This window comes from Tachyglossus aculeatus, chromosome Y4 (genome assembly GCF_015852505.1).
Source record: "Tachyglossus aculeatus isolate mTacAcu1 chromosome Y4, mTacAcu1.pri, whole genome shotgun sequence".
NCBI classification, from domain to species: Eukaryota; Metazoa; Chordata; class Mammalia; order Monotremata; family Tachyglossidae; genus Tachyglossus; species Tachyglossus aculeatus.
Genome location: NC_052096.1, coordinates 5,030,437 through 5,044,690, shown reverse-complemented (window position 1 = coordinate 5,044,690; position 14,254 = coordinate 5,030,437). Strand labels below are relative to the sequence as shown.

The following is a 14,254-nucleotide window of genomic DNA, read 5'->3' as shown; positions in this document are numbered from 1 at the left end:
AGAGCACCGGACTTGAGTCTGGGGCCCGGGGCTGCCGTCCCCCCCCACATCAGCTCGGTGCCTCTGTGGGGAGGGGGCGTCGAGGGAGAGGCCCCCCATGCCCCCACCTCCCCGCTGCCCTCCTAATAAAGACTTGACAGGAACTGGAGGGACACACGCTAAGTTTATTTCTTTTCTGGGGTGGGTGGGGTATTTACACGGGCGAGGGGAGACCAAACTGGGATGGACGTAAAGGGGGTGGGGGGCGAGCAGCCGGGACCCAGGAAGACGGGGTGGGGGGGTGTTTGTAAACATTGACACTCTCAGAAGGGAGGTGGGTTGGGGTTGGGGATGAAACGGCACTCCCTCCCCCGGGGGTCCCAGCTGGGGGGTGCCCCCTCCCCTCGGGGGGTCCTCAATGGGGTAAGGCTGCTCCAGTTTGGGGACCCCAGGATCAGTCTCTTCCGGGGTGAGGAGGGGCGGTGGGAGGAAGGACCAGGGGAGGTGTTACATTCAGTCACGGGAGGGGCTGCCGCCGCCCACCCCCCTCAAATACCGGGGGGCAAGGGGGGGGGGGGAGTTGGGGCAGCAGCAGCTAAACACCCCCTTCCCCCCACCTTGCCGGAGCGCCCCTCATTATTGCTTTTAGAGAGAATATTGTCATTACACAGACACTAACACTGCTTATCTCTGGGGGTGGTGGGGGAAGGCTGGGGTGGGGGGCTCCGATGACCCCCCCCCCCCCCCAGGGCGGCCCCTCCTCTTCCCACTTTGGTGCAAAAAGAAAAAAAGAAATAAAAAACAAAAGAAAAAGTCGCTGCTGGGGGGTGGGGTTGGGGGGGGAGCAGCATGGGAGGCGCAAATACATTCATGGGTTTGGAGGAGGGGAAGGGGCGGGGTGGGGGGGGAACCCTCCCTTAATACTGCGTTTGGGGGGTGGGTGGGGAGGGACCCAGGAGAGGAGATGAGACGGTTTGGGGGGTGGGGGGCGTTCCATTCTGGAGAGGCGGCGGGGGTGGTCCCCAGCCCCCCAAAATCACAGTAGGCTTACGGGAGCCGGGGCTGGGGGGGGGGGGGGGGGGGGGGGGGGGGGGGCGGGAAGTCCGAGCATCCTTCCACCTGGGAGACCACAACTCTGTGTGTCCATCCATCAGTCCGTCCAGGGGGGCTACATTCAAGGTGGGGGAGGGAAGCCCCCGGCCCCCACCCCTGGCGGCAACCAGAACGGGGGGCTCGAGGCCCTGCCTCCGAGCAGACCCCCGCCGCCCCATCCTTGTGCAACTTTTGCTCGCCCCCAGCGGAGCAGGGCCGGTGCCCCCCGGCCCCCACCCCCGCCGGGGGGGCGAGGGGGAGGCTCGGGGCTCCGGACCCTCCCCAGCCCCTGCGCAAACCGCTCCCCCGCCACCAGTCCGGTTTGCGGGGGCCGGAGGAGCCAAGCGCATCCTGGGCGGGGGAAGGCCAGAGGGGAGGGAAGCTTGGGGGGGGGCCCTGCCCCCCTCCATAACAGTGTTTTATTTGTTTGTCGGAGCCAAAAGTTTTTTTTGTCTTTTCTTTTTCTAACAAAAAAAAAAAAAAAAAAAATCCCCCCCGCCCCATCCCCATTCTGCCCCCCACCCCCGCAGGGTCTCCGGCCCAGGGCCCGGAGCCTGGCCCTGCCTTGTTCTTTTTGTCTTTTTACATTTTCTAGGTTTTTTTTTCCCCCTTCGGTATTTTCCTTTTTGTAAAAAAAAAAAAACACAAAAAAACAACAACAAAAAAACCAACCCACCCCCCCCCAACACCCAACTTGCCACCCCCTCCCCAGCCCGCCCCCCACATTGTAAAGTGCCTCGTGATGGGTTAAGGTGCATTGTGGTTTGTAACAAGTGCTGAGGCCCGGCCTCCTCCTCCTCCTCCTCCTCCTCCTCTTTTTGGGGCTGCTGCCCCCCGTCCCCGCCTCTCCAACTGGGGGTGGTGAGGCAGGGGTCCGAGCGGGTCCCCCGTGTCCCCATCCTGGGGGGCGGGGAGGCCGCTCAGTAGTCGTCCATGGTCTCAATCTCGCCCGGGGAGCCGTGCAGTGAGTAGCCTGCGGGCCCAGGGGAGGAGACAGTTAAGTGGGGGGGTGGGTGGGGGACCCCCCACCCGTCCCGGACCCCCGGACGACCCTCTTACCCAGGATGCTGGGGTCCGCGTGGAGGACCAGCGCTCTCCTCTTGGCCTTGGCGGCCCCTCCGGGCTCCAGCTTGGAGCCGTGGTTGTTCTGCAGACAGGCCCCCCCGGAGCTCAGCCAGGCCTCCTGGGGACGGACGGACGGACACGGGGGTTAGGGGGGGTGGTCGCCTAGTTCATGTGGGTCTGCTTGGGGGTCTGGTGTATTTATTATTCTATTTTATTTGTACATATTTATTCTATTTTATTTTAATATGTTTTGTTGCCTGTCTCCCCCTTCTAGACTGTGAGCCCCCCGTGGGGTAGGGACCGTCTCTAGATGTTGCCAACTTGGACTTCCCAAGCGCTTAGTCCAGTGCGCTGCACACAGCAAGCGTTCAATAAATATGATTGAATGAATGAATAAATGAGTACAGTGCTCTGCACACAGTAAGCGCTCGATAAATGATTGAATGAATGAATGGAGGCCTTCCCAGACTGAGCCCCCTCCTTCCTCTCCCTGGCCTTACCTCCTTCCCCTCCCCACAGCACCTAGATATATGTATACATGTTTGCATGTATTTATTACTCTATTTGTACACATTATTCATTTTATTTTGTTAATATGTTTTGTTTTGTTGCCTGTCTCCCCCTTCTAGACTGTGAGCCCCCTGCGGGGTAGGGACCGTCTCTAGATGTTGCCAACTTGGACTTCCCAAGTGCTTAGTCCAGTGCGCTGCACACAGTAAGTGCTCAATAAATATGATTGAATGAATGAATGAATCATCATCAATCGTATTTATTGAGCGCTTACTATGTGCAGAGCACTGTACTAAGCGCTTGGGAAGTACAAATTGGCAACACATAGAGACAGTCCCTACCCAACAGTGGGCTCACAGTCTAAAAGGGGAAGACAGAGAACAAAACCAAACATACTAACAAAATAAAATAGAATAGATACGTACTAGTAAAATAGAGTAATAAATATGTACAAACATATACATATATACAGGCGCTGTGGGGAAGGGAAGGAGGTAAGAAGGGGGGATGGAGAGGGGAACGAGGGGGAGAGGAAGGAAGGGGCTCAGTCTGGGAAGGCCGAGTACAGCGCTCCGCACACAGTAAGCGCTCAATAAATACAATTGAATGAATAAATGGAGGCCTTCCCAGACTTAGCCCCCTCCTTCCTCTCCCTGCCTTACCTCCTTCCCCACCCCACAGCACCTGCATATGTGTATAAATGTTTGTATGTATTTATTATTCTTTTTATTTATTTTATTTGTACATATTTATTCTATTTATTTTGTTAATATGTCTTGTTTTGTTGTCTGTCTCCCCCTTCTAGACTGTGAGCCCGCTGTGGGGTAGGGACCGTCTCTAGATGTTGCCAACCTGAACTTCCCAAGTGCTTAGTCCAGTGCTCTGCACACAGTAAGCGCTCAATAAATACGAATTGAATGAATGAATGAGTACAGTGCTCTGCAATCAATCATATTTATTGAGCGCTTACTGTGTGCAGAGCATTGTACTAAGCGCTTGGGAAGTACAAGTTGGCAACATATAGAGATGGTCCTACCCAACAGTGGGCTCACAGTCTAGAAGGGGGAACAGAGAACAAAGCAAAACATATTAATAAAATAAAATAAATAGAATCGATAGGTACAAGTAAAATAAATAAATAAGCGCTCAATACGATTGAATGAATGAATGAATGGAGGCCTTCCCAGACTGAGCCCCCTCCTTCCTCTCCCCGGCCTTACCTCCTTCTCTTCCCCACAGCACCTGTATATATGTATAAATGTTTGTATGTATTTATTACTCTATTTTACTTGTACATATTTATTCTATTTATTTTTTTTGTTAATATGTTTTGTTTTGTTGTCTGTCTCCCCCTTCTAGCCTGTGAGCCCATTGTGGGGTAGGGACCGTCTCTATATGTTGCCGACGTGGACTTCCCAAGCCCAGTGCTCTGCACACAGTAAGCGCTCAATAAATACGACTGAATGAGTGAATGAATGAATGAACGGTGTGTGCATTTGTGTGTTGGACAAGGGGGTGTCTGGGTTGTCCACGCGGCTGGCTCTTTTGGTGTCTCGAATGAGGCTGTGTGTGTCTGTACCTCTTTCTATCTCTATGTGGGGGTGTCTATATGGGTCAGCCTGTGTATGTGTGTGGGTTTCTATGTGGGTCAGTTTCTGTGTGTGTGTACGCCTGTTTGTATATGGTTGTCTGCATGGGTTTGTGTATGATTGTATGGGTCAGTTTCTGTCTGTGTGAGTGAGTTTGCGTGTGTCGGGAGGAGGGGTCCGTGTATGGGTACCTGCAGGGGTCAGCTTCAGTCTGCCATGGTTGGGTAGGGACCGTCTCAGCTTGTCCTTCCCGGGCGCTTAGTCCAGTGCTCTGCACACGGTAGGCGCTCAGTAAATAGGATGGAATGAACGACGGAACGGTCCCCTCCTCCCCTCCCGCCCGGGGCCCGGTGGGGTCGGCCCACCTGCTGCCGCTGCTGACTGGCCTTCTGCTTGGCCCGGCGCTCCAGGAACTGTTTGGCGAACTCTTTGGCTTCCAGCGTGTCCCCCAGGCAGGAGCGGATGTAGTCGTGGACGTCGTAGGGGGACTCCACCTCCTTCAGGACGGCCACCACCATGGGCACTGCGGGCCGGAGGGCGGGTTGAGGCCCGGCGGCCCCGGCCTCCCTCCCTCCGTCCCTCCCTCCATCCCTCCCTCCCCGGGCCGGGGGTCCGCACCGTCCAAGCTGCCGGTGGCGCTGAGGGCGTGCAGCATTTGCTCGCACCACTGGGTGAAGCTGTCCTGGGGCCTGGGGATCCCCTGCAGCAGCTTCAGCAGCTTCTCCTCCTCGTCCGTCTTCTTGCGGGCCGGCCGGCCGCAGGGCCCGTACAGCTCGCTGCGGGGAGGCGGCGGGGTGGGAGGGGGCTCGGGCCGAGCCCTCCCCCACGACGGCCCCGCGGCCCCGCTCGCCCCCCCGCCCCGGGCCCACCTGAGGGAGGGGCTGCTGCGGCTGCTCTTGAGGCTGAGGCTGCGGGCCAGGCCGCCCCCGCCGCCGCCGCCGCCGCCGCCCTTGAGCGCGTCCTCCCAGAGGCCCAGGCCTCCGCCGGCCTTGTCCGGCCCGCCCCACAGCGGCCCCGCCTCGGCCGCCCACTGCGACAGGCCCGTGAGCTGCAAGACAGAGCAGGGTGGGGGGCTGGCGGGAGGTCCGGCGGGGGCAACGCCCCCCGCCCACCACGCTGGGCCCGGCCCTCGTCCACCTTACCGGCCCCCCTCCCCTGACCTCCCTGCCTCTCCGCTTCCCGGCTCCTTTCTCTAAACAAAAGGACCCACGATTCTGCACACATCCCCTCGAGACCCCTGGGCGGGTGACCGTCCCCCCTCTTCACAATTTCCCGGCTTCGGGACCCTCCCGTCAGCTCTCCCCCTCGTCGTTCCATCACAACCCCGGTCAATCAATCAATCAATCGTATTTATTGAGCGCTTACTATGTGCAGAGCACTGTACTAAGCGCTTGGGAAGTACAAATTGGCATCACATAGAGACAGTCCCTACCCAACAGTGGGTCGCACACTCCGCTCCTCTAAAGCCAATCTCACCCTCTGCGCCTCCGTCTTGTCCACCGCACCGCTGACCTCAGTACAGTGCTCTGAACGCAGTAAGCGCTCAATAAATACGATTGACGATTGATGACGACCTCTGGCCTGGAACTCCCTCCCCCCTCATATCCGACAGGCCCCCGCTCGCCCCGCCTTTAGAGTTCATTCATTCAATCGTATTTATTGAGCGCTTACCGTGTGCAGAGCACTGGACTAAGCGCTTGGGAAGTACAAGCCTTTCTAAAACCAAATCTCCTTCCAGCGGCCTTTCCCAACCCGCCAACTCCACTCGCCCTCCCTTCTGGGTCGCCTGAGCGCTTGGGTCCGTCCCCTGTAAGCGCTCCGAAGCCCACCCAACCCCTGCCTCTCTACGTCCATCTCCTCGGGCTCTGCCGCCTCCTCCACCTGTCATTTCTTTTACCATCCGCCTTGCCCATCTAGATTGGGACTCAGGACATAAGATGGACCTAAAAGTGTGAGCCCAATGGGTCCAACCTGATGACTTCGTATCTACCCCGGCGCTCAGAACAGGGTTTGGTACGCAGTAAGCGCCAAACGAGTACCATCATCAATCGCTATCGTCATCCCAGGGATCCAGGAGGGTCGGTCACCACCGCCCGGGGGGTTTGGCCCGGCCGCTTACCGGTCGCTGGGCAGGGCCCTGGGCCCGGGGCGTTTCCCGGTGCCCCTGCTGCTTGTGCAGTTGCCTCTCGGCGTCCAGCTGCAGCTCCAGCAGGGCCTTCATGGACAGCACGGGCTTGGACAGGCCGGCCCAGGGCAGCGGCGGAGAGCCAGGAGCCGGGGACCCCGCCTGCTGCTGCTGCTGCTGAATCAGCTTCAGGAGCAGCTCCTGCTGCCGCACCTGGACGGAGGGACACAGCCGGGTGGGCGGGCCCGTGGACCGACCGACCCTGGGAGACCCCCCATCTCGAGTCGGGGGCGCGGCCCCCCTACCTGCTTTCGCCGATACAGCTCCTCCTCCTCCTGCCGCCGCTTCTGCTCCTCCTGCTGCTGCTGCTGCCGTCTCTTCTCCTCACGCCGTTTCCGCTCCTCCTCTTCCCGCTTCGCCCTGAGTTCTGCGTCCCTCCGCTCCTGGAGCTGGGGGGGGGGGGCGGTGGGGGTTCGGATCTCGGGGCCCCTCGGCCCGGGACCGGACTCCCCCCAACCACCCCCCACAGCCCCCGGCACTCACTTTATGCTGCAGTTGGAGTTGTTCTAGAATTGGACCCTGAGTCGAAGAGTTAATTGGTATGTCCCACAGACTGGCCTCACCGCCTGAAACAGTTGGGGGGCAGAGGGCGACGGGGCGGACGCACCATCAGAGGGGGGCAGGGACGCCCACCCACCCAACCCCAGGCCTGGGGAGCGGGAACAAGGCCCGGCAGCGGGAAAGTGTCGCCAGGGTCTCCCCATTAGGCCACCTCTAAGGGACCGTGCCCGACTGAAGGACGGCCCGCGGGGCTTTCCCCTACCTGCTCTGAGACCCCAGCCCGGGAGAGACCCCCCCACTTGCCCGGCCCGAGCCGGGATGGGGCGGAGCGGTTGAGGGGGAGAGCCGGGGGGTCCCGTACCTGACTGCGATGAGGCTGAGGTATGAATGTCCCAGAGGGGGCCCGAGTCCGGCACCGAAATGGAGCGGGTCATCGTCGGGAGCAGGTTCTGGTCCCCACCTCTGGGGGTGGGTGGGGGGGAGGAAGAGGAGGAGGAGGAGTCAGGTGCGGCGTCGGGGGGGATGGGGAAGACGGGAGCAACCGAGGCTGGAGTGGAGGATGGAGAATCAGAGAGGCCCGGGGCTTCAGGTCCCTGTCGGCCGGCTCTGTGACCTCGGGCGGGCGACCTAACCTCTCTGGGCTTTGGTTTCCTCAGCTGTAAAATGGAGACGGGGCGCCCGCCGACCGACCCCTTCGGGTTGGGGGCCCCGCGGCCGCATCCCGTCGGAGGGTGCGGCGTCTACCCCGCTGCTGAGCGCAGCGCTCGGGCTGTGGGGAGGGGTCCCGGCCGCCGGGGACTACAGGCGCGGGGACGGGGAGGGTCTCTCGATCCCCCTCCCCCGCCACACCTGGGTTTGAGAGCCTGAAGCTGCTGCAGAAACACCGTGAGCTGCTGCTGCTGCGGCGGGGTCAGGTCGCCCGATGCCACCTTTTGTTGGAGGGCGCACTGGGGGAACTGGCGGCTGCGGCGGGGAGGCGGGGGGGACCCGGCCGGCTCCGTGTCCCGGCGCCCCGTCCCCTCGGGACCCCCGCTCTGGTCCCCCCAGCGGAGGAGCTGGAGGAACTGCTGGTGCTGCAGCTGCTGGTACAGGGCGGCGGCGGCCAGCTCCTGCTGCTTCTTCAGACGCTCCTGGTCCAGGTTCCCCTGCAGCGCCCGGGCAGGGGGCGGGGAGGGGGGACCAGGGGAAAGGCGGGGAGGACGACGGGGAGGGCGGGAAGGAGGGCAGGGGTTGGGAGGCAGAGGGCAGGGAGGAGGGCATGAGACTCGCGGGCCTGCGGCCGGAGGGACGTCAGCCGATGAAGAGGCCTCCCCCGGCCCTCCACCCACACCCGCGGCCCGGGCTCACCAGGAGCGGCGGCGGGGAGGGGCCCGGGGCGAAGGGCACGCGCCCCCACATCTTGATGACCTCGCCCAGCGGCTGGAAGCCCTCGTCGCAGCCCCGCTTGACCAGCAGGGCCATGGAGAAGTAGCCGGCCTGGAACCACTCCGCCATCTCCTGCGTCGCAAAGGGGCCTGGGCCGGGATGGGGGGCACGGGGCGGGGCTCAGTGGCGGCGACCGGCCGCCCCTTCTGGCCCCGCGGCCGCCGCCCCGCGAGCCCGGTACCTTGGATCTCCCCCTGAGGGTCCTTGTAGAACCACTTTCGGGCGGCTCCGTGGCTGAGGGGGAGCGCCGCCGCCGCCGCCGGGAGCCGGGACCCCTGGCCCTGCATGGCGGCCGTGAAACGCTCCTCCTCCAGGGAGCTGTCCTGCAGGGAGGCCACCAGCTTCTCCGCCTCCTGCCCGGGAAACAGGCGACGACGGCCGTGGGGATCGGGGCCGCGGGGGGCCGAGGTCCCGGGAGTCTAAGACGGCGGCCGGGGGGCGGGAGGGGAGGAGGGCCCCGGGGGGTCTCACCTGTTGCAGGTGCTTCATGCCCTCGTCGTCCTCCGTGTCCCCAAGAGTGGCCGAGGGAGAGGAGGCGGGGGGCGAGCCGTCCCCAGGGCCCAGCTGGGCGCCCACCGCTGTATCGCCTGGAGGGAATAATAACGACGGTATTGGGTAATAATAATAATGACGATAGCATTTATTAAGCGCTTACTGTGTGCAAAGCACTGTTCTAAGCGCCAGGGAGGTTACAAGGTGATCAGGTTGTCCCACGGGGGGGCTCACAGTCTTCACCCCCATTTGACAGATGAGGGAACTGAGGCCCAGGGAAGTGACTTGCCCAAAGTCACACGGCTGACAATTGGCGGAGCCGGGATCTCTGACTCCAAAGCCCAGGCTCTGTCCACTGAGCCACGCTGCTTCTAAGCGCTTAGTTCTGTGTACTAAGCCCCGTCTGGGGTAGAGCCAAGCTCGTCAGCTGGCCCACAGCCCCTGACCCACGTGGGGCTCACGGTCTCAATCCCCATTTTCCAGATGAGGGAAAGGAGGCCCAGAGCAGTAAAGAGACTTAACCAGGGTCACACAGCAGACGAGTGGCAGAGATGGGATTAGAGTCCGTGACCTCCGAACACCCAGACCAGGGCTCTAGCCACCAGAGGGGTAGTGGGTGGGGGAGAAGGGGAGGAAGGCAGCGTGGCAGCGTGTGAGGGTCTGCCGCCCCCGGATTCCCAGCCCCCGCGGCCGTTACCTTCAGCTGCCGGAGCCTCCTTGTCGCCGGCTCCGGCCCCCTCCCTGTCGGACCCCCAGAGCGGGGCGGGGGCGGCCGGGGGCGACGGGGGCCGGGCCTTCTCCTCACGCTGTGCGGGCTCCTTCCCACCTGAGGTGCGGGAAGGAGGTTAAGGGGCTCCTCCCAGAGGGTGTCGGGCCCCCGGCCCCCCCGCCATCCGGCTCACCTGGCTGGGTCCCGTCCCCCTCCGGCCCCCGGGCTGGCCGCTGCTGCTCCTCCTCCGCCTCCTCCAGCCCCTGGAAGTCCAGCTCTTGCTCCTCGGGAATGGGCTCCTTGGGGCCCTTCTGCTCCGGGGGGTGTTTTGAGGTGGGGGGAGCGAGAGCAGGAAGGTGGGAACCGGTCAGTTTAGGATGGGAGCCCCCAGCAGGGAAGGGGAAGGATGCGGAAACAGACGGAGGACGTGCCGCCCCGGGCCAGTCCCGCCCCATCACGGGTACCTTGAGGGGCAAGAAGGCCCCGGAGGAGTCGAAGGTGCCCATCTCCTCGTCCTCGTCCTCCAGGCACCACTCGGGGAGCCCGTCCTTGTCGTCGTCCGGGCCGTCGGGGCCGCGGGGCCTGCGAGGGTGGGGGCCCCCGCCCCGGCCCTCCTCCTCGCCGCCCGCGGCCCGCTCTCCCCGCAGCTCGAACTCAAATTTGCGCCGCCGCTCCCCGTGCTCCCGCCAGCCTGCTGAGCGGGGGCCGCCGTCTGGGGGTCGGGAGACGGGCAGGGTCAGGGCCGCCCCCCCCCTCCGCCCCTCTCCGGTCTCCCGGCCGGGCCCCTTCCTCACCGGGGCTGGAAGAGTGCCAGCGGTCGCTCTCCCTCCGGGCGCCCCCACCAAGCCGCCAGCTGCCCTCGTCCTCCTCCTCCTGCTCCTCCCGCAGGGAGCGCCAGTTCTCGCTGTCCGAGCGGGCGTGCTCCTTCCGGGGGCCCGGTCCCCCGTCCTCGAACCCGGAACGCGCTGAGGGCGGGGAGAGGGAAGGCGTCCGGCCGGGGGCTGACGGACCCCGCCGCCCCGGCCCGCCCCGGGTCCGCCCGCCCCCAAGCTCTCCCTTACCTCCATCCCTCCTCGCCGTCTTCTCGAACCGTCTCTCGCCTCTGCAGCGGGGGGGTCGGGGGGCAAAGTCGGGGTTCAGCGCCGCACGGCCTCCCTCCACCCCGCCGTACTGCCGTGCCCGCCCTCCCCACCGGCCTCCTCACCTGTCATCCCAGCTCTGGCTGCGCTGGATCTCGCGGGGGCTGCGGCCGAAAGCCCCGTCGCCCTCCTCGATGCTTCTTTGGTAAAAGCCGCCCTCGCCTCGGCCCCGGCCTGGGGATGGACGAGCGAAGGGGGCGGGTGACGGGCGGGTGAGGACGCCCGGCCCCGCGGCTCCCGGGGTACCTCGGCGCCTGGCCTACCTCGGCTCCTGGTGCTGCCCCGGCCGCGGGAGACGCTGCCCGGTGGGGGGCCTGCCCCCTTACCCATGAGTCTCAGCACGGCCACACTGTTCACGGACAGGGAGAAGTTCCTCTGGGGAGGGAGCCGGGAGCGGGAGTGAGGGTCCGGCGGACCTGCTCCCCTCCCCGTGGCCTAGGAACAGGGCACCCCGTCCCCCGTGCCGCCCCACTCTGCGCTCGGGGAGGGAGCCCAGCTCGTCGCTCCCCTGCGGGAACCGGGGGTCCTACCCTCAGCCCTCCTCCCTTCCCGAAACCCAGCCGCCCCCGGCACTACCTGCTCCTCCTCCGTCAGTGGCTCCAGTGCCAGGGGCTGCAGTGGTTCCTCCTGCAACACGGCAGTGAGCTCCTTGTCCTGCATCTCGTCCGGGGCCTGCCCCGGGGTGGGGGGAGCCGAAGGAGTCAGGCCCCGCCCGCCCCGGCCCCCCCCCCCCCGTCACCCCCCACCCCCTACCTCCCGGCGCTCCTGGAGCCGCAACGGAGGGAAACCCGGGGCGTCCGCTCGTCCCGCCCCCACCTCCCGGTACCTTGTTCTCCTTGACGTAAAGTGCCAGCATCTCCTCCCGCCCGTAGCGGTACTCGGCCAGCTTGTATTTGGGCATGGCGGGCGACGGCGGGGGGGATGCCACGCTCCCCCCACTCGACAGCGCCCGCAGCCTGTGGAGACGGGAGAGGGGAGGTGGGGGAGACCGGCCCGCCTTCACACCCCCATCCTCCCCCATCTCCCCTACCCCGCCCCAACTTACCACTCGGGCCCGAAGTTGAGGGTCTCGGCAGCCATGGCCGGGCGGGGGGGAGTCTTCTGGAGGCGGGGAGGGGCACGGGGGGGGGAGGCTGCCGCTCACTCTCCAATCACCTGAGGGGAAAGGGGAGGGGGCCGTGGGGTCCCAGGGCCGCCCCCGGACCCTGTGACAGGAAGGGAAGAGGGCCGGGGGTGGAGGAGGGGAGCGGGTCCGTCACTGGTCCTGCCCCCAGCAGCCGGGGGGAGCTTGGGCTGCCCGCCCTCTCGTCCACCCGCCCCCCCCCCCCCCCCCCCCCCGCCCGCCACAGCACAAAGCTGGTCGAGAGCAGGGACCCGTCCTCCCCCGGGGGCCCAGGTGAGGACCAGGGAAAGGACTCACCTGGGAAAGCCGGGTGGGGTAGCTCACACCATAGGGCGACCAGAGTTGGGGCGGGGGGACGGGGGACCCGACTGAAAGACCTGCAGGAGGGGGGGAACGGGGTGGCGGAGGGCAGAGTGAGGACGGCTGCCTCCCTCCCTCCCCAAACCCCCTTCTTCACCCGCCACCCGGGCTCACCTGCCAGGCGGCCCCCAGGGGAGGGGATGGCTGGGGGCGGCTGAGCCGGGGGGCCGGGCCACGGGCTGTGGAAGGCCTTTCCTGGCTGCAACGGCGGCGGCGGGCCGAGGGGCCCGCTCACATCTGGGAAAGCTCCGGCGAGGGGAGGGGCCGGGATCGCCGGAGCGCCGGGCCGGGGTCCAGGAACGGGGGAAGCTGGGGGCCGCAACGGCTCTGCTGGGGGGAAGGGGAGTCTCACCTGGGACCTTTTGGGTGTCTCTAGATGGAAACCTGTGTGTGGGGGTGTTTGTGGGGGCGGTGAGATCAGCGGAGTGAGAGGGGCAGGGGATGGGGAGCGGCTGGGAAAGCCCTACCCCGCCGGGCCCCCAGTTTTGGCAGGCTTTCTGGAGGAGGGGGCTCAGGGCATCGCCACCTCGCTCCTCAGCGGGGAGGACGTGCGCCCGAGGGGCGGCACTGCAGAGGGGGCGGACGGACGGACTGACGGACCACCCCCAACCCAGCATCGGCCCCTTACCTTATTCTGAGCCGGGCTGGGCTGGGGCCACGGGCTGAGCAGCAGGGCCCGGGGCAGGGCCCGGGACAGGGATGGCGGCGGCGGCGGCGGCGACGACGGCAGGGTGGGCCTGGGTCCCGAAGGGTCCGCTAGCCACAGCAGGGGGCCGCACCCTCACACAGGATCGCTCCCGCCCACGAGCTTCGGAGCCGCGGTCTGTGCTTCACGGAGCTGCGGGGCCTGGTGGAAATATGTTTGCACATATTTATTACTCTATTTATTTATTTTACCTGTACATATCTATTCTACTTATTTTATTTTGTTAATATGCTTGGTTTTGTTCTCTGTCTCCCCCTTCCAGACTGTGAGCCCACTGTTGGGTAGGGACCGTCTCTACATGTTGCCAACTTGGACTTCCCAAGCGCTTAGTCCAGTGCTCTGCACACAGTAAGCGCTCAATAAATACGATTGATTGATTGATTGATTGGTGGGAAGAGCCCCAGCCTGGTTGTCAGAGGACCTGGCTCCGACACGTGCCAGCTGAGCACGTCACCCCACTTCCCTGGACCCTCAGTTTCCTCACCTGCTCCCCGCTTGGGCTCTGCGTGGGACAGGGACTGTGGGTTGTTGTTTTTTTTAATTTTCAATGATATTTGTTAAGCGCTTACTACGTGCCAGGCTCTATTCTAAGCGCTGGAGTAGACACAAGTGAATAATAACAATGGCATTTGTTAAGCACTTATTCTGTGCAAAGCACTGTTCTAAGTGCTGGGGAGGGGAAACAAGGTAATGAGGTTGTCCCATGTGGGGCTCACAGTCTTAATCCCCATTTTACAGATGAGGTAAATGAGGCTCAGAGAAGTTAAGTGACTTGCCCAAAGTCACACAGTAGACGTGGCAGAGCCGGGATTCGAACCTATGATCCCTGACTCCAAAGCCCGGGCTCTTTCCACTGAGCCACGCTGCTTCTCTTGGACATAGTCCCTGTCCCACATGGGGCTCGTAGTCATTCATTCATTCATTCAATCACATTTATTGAGCGCTTACTGGGTGCAAAGCACTGTACTAAGCGCTTGGGAAGTACAAGTTGGCAACACATAGAGACGGTCCCTACCCAACAACGGGCTCCCAGTCGGAATCCCCATTCTACAAATGAGGGAACTGAGGCCCAGAGAAGTGAAGCGACTTGCCCAAGGTCACCCAGCAGACAAGCAGCAGAGTCAGGATTAAAACCCAGGTCCTGGCTCTATCCACCGGGCCACGCTGCTTCTCCTGCTGCTCCATCACCTGCTTGTCCCACACCTAACCCTGGTGCTTAGCACAGTGTTGGGCATGTATTAAGCATTTAATAAATGCCACGATTATTGTTGTTAGAGGGTCGAGGGGAACCCGGGGCTCTCGGCACTGTGTATTCATTCATTCATTCAATCGTATTTATTGAGTGCTTACTGTGTGCCGAGCACTGTACTAAGCGCTTG

At 63.3% G+C, this 14,254-nt stretch overlaps 1 protein-coding gene across 4 annotated transcripts; it reads right to left on the bottom strand.

Annotated features, from left to right (window-relative positions):
* Nucleotides 1–1,810: 1,810 nt before the first annotated feature.
* Nucleotides 1,811–12,177, bottom strand: GIGYF1 (GRB10 interacting GYF protein 1). Of its 4 annotated transcripts, XM_038768329.1 has the most exons (24): nucleotides 12,107–12,177; nucleotides 11,732–11,891; nucleotides 11,513–11,642; nucleotides 11,263–11,358; nucleotides 10,950–11,061; nucleotides 10,752–10,860; nucleotides 10,609–10,649; nucleotides 10,342–10,512; nucleotides 10,012–10,259; nucleotides 9,741–9,858; nucleotides 9,536–9,664; nucleotides 8,818–8,933; nucleotides 8,528–8,699; nucleotides 8,269–8,435; nucleotides 7,771–8,066; nucleotides 7,283–7,383; nucleotides 6,904–6,986; nucleotides 6,666–6,809; nucleotides 6,355–6,573; nucleotides 5,105–5,283; nucleotides 4,854–5,011; nucleotides 4,601–4,758; nucleotides 2,131–2,254; nucleotides 1,811–2,044 (listed from the first exon to the last, which is right to left on the bottom strand). In XM_038768329.1, exons 2-24 carry the CDS (start codon nucleotides 11,764–11,766, stop codon nucleotides 1,992–1,994), a joined length of 3,159 nt encoding a protein of 1,052 aa, XP_038624257.1. In that variant the 5' UTR covers nucleotides 11,767–11,891; nucleotides 12,107–12,177; the 3' UTR covers nucleotides 1,811–1,991. The 4 variants fall into 4 exon arrangements, with proteins under 4 accessions (XP_038624257.1, XP_038624255.1, XP_038624256.1 ...); XM_038768327.1 differs by having other exon boundaries at nucleotides 10,342–10,649; XM_038768328.1 differs by having other exon boundaries at nucleotides 7,771–8,051; nucleotides 10,342–10,649.
* Between the last annotated feature and the right edge of the window lie 2,077 nt (nucleotides 12,178–14,254).

Bases quoted from the DNA above. Each gene is read 5' to 3' on its own strand.
- GIGYF1 (XM_038768327.1), bottom strand. From the start codon at position 11,766: ATGGCTGCCGAGACCCTCAACTTCGGGCCCGAGTG. The intron at 9,859-10,011 runs GTACCCGTGATG...CCCCCGGAGCAG, and splicing joins GGGCCTTCTTGCCCCTCAAG to AAGGGCCCCAAGGAGCCCAT. The intron at 6,810-6,903 runs GTGAGTGCCGGG...CCCCCCCCCCAG, and splicing joins AACTCCAACTGCAGCATAAA to CTCCAGGAGCGGAGGGACGC.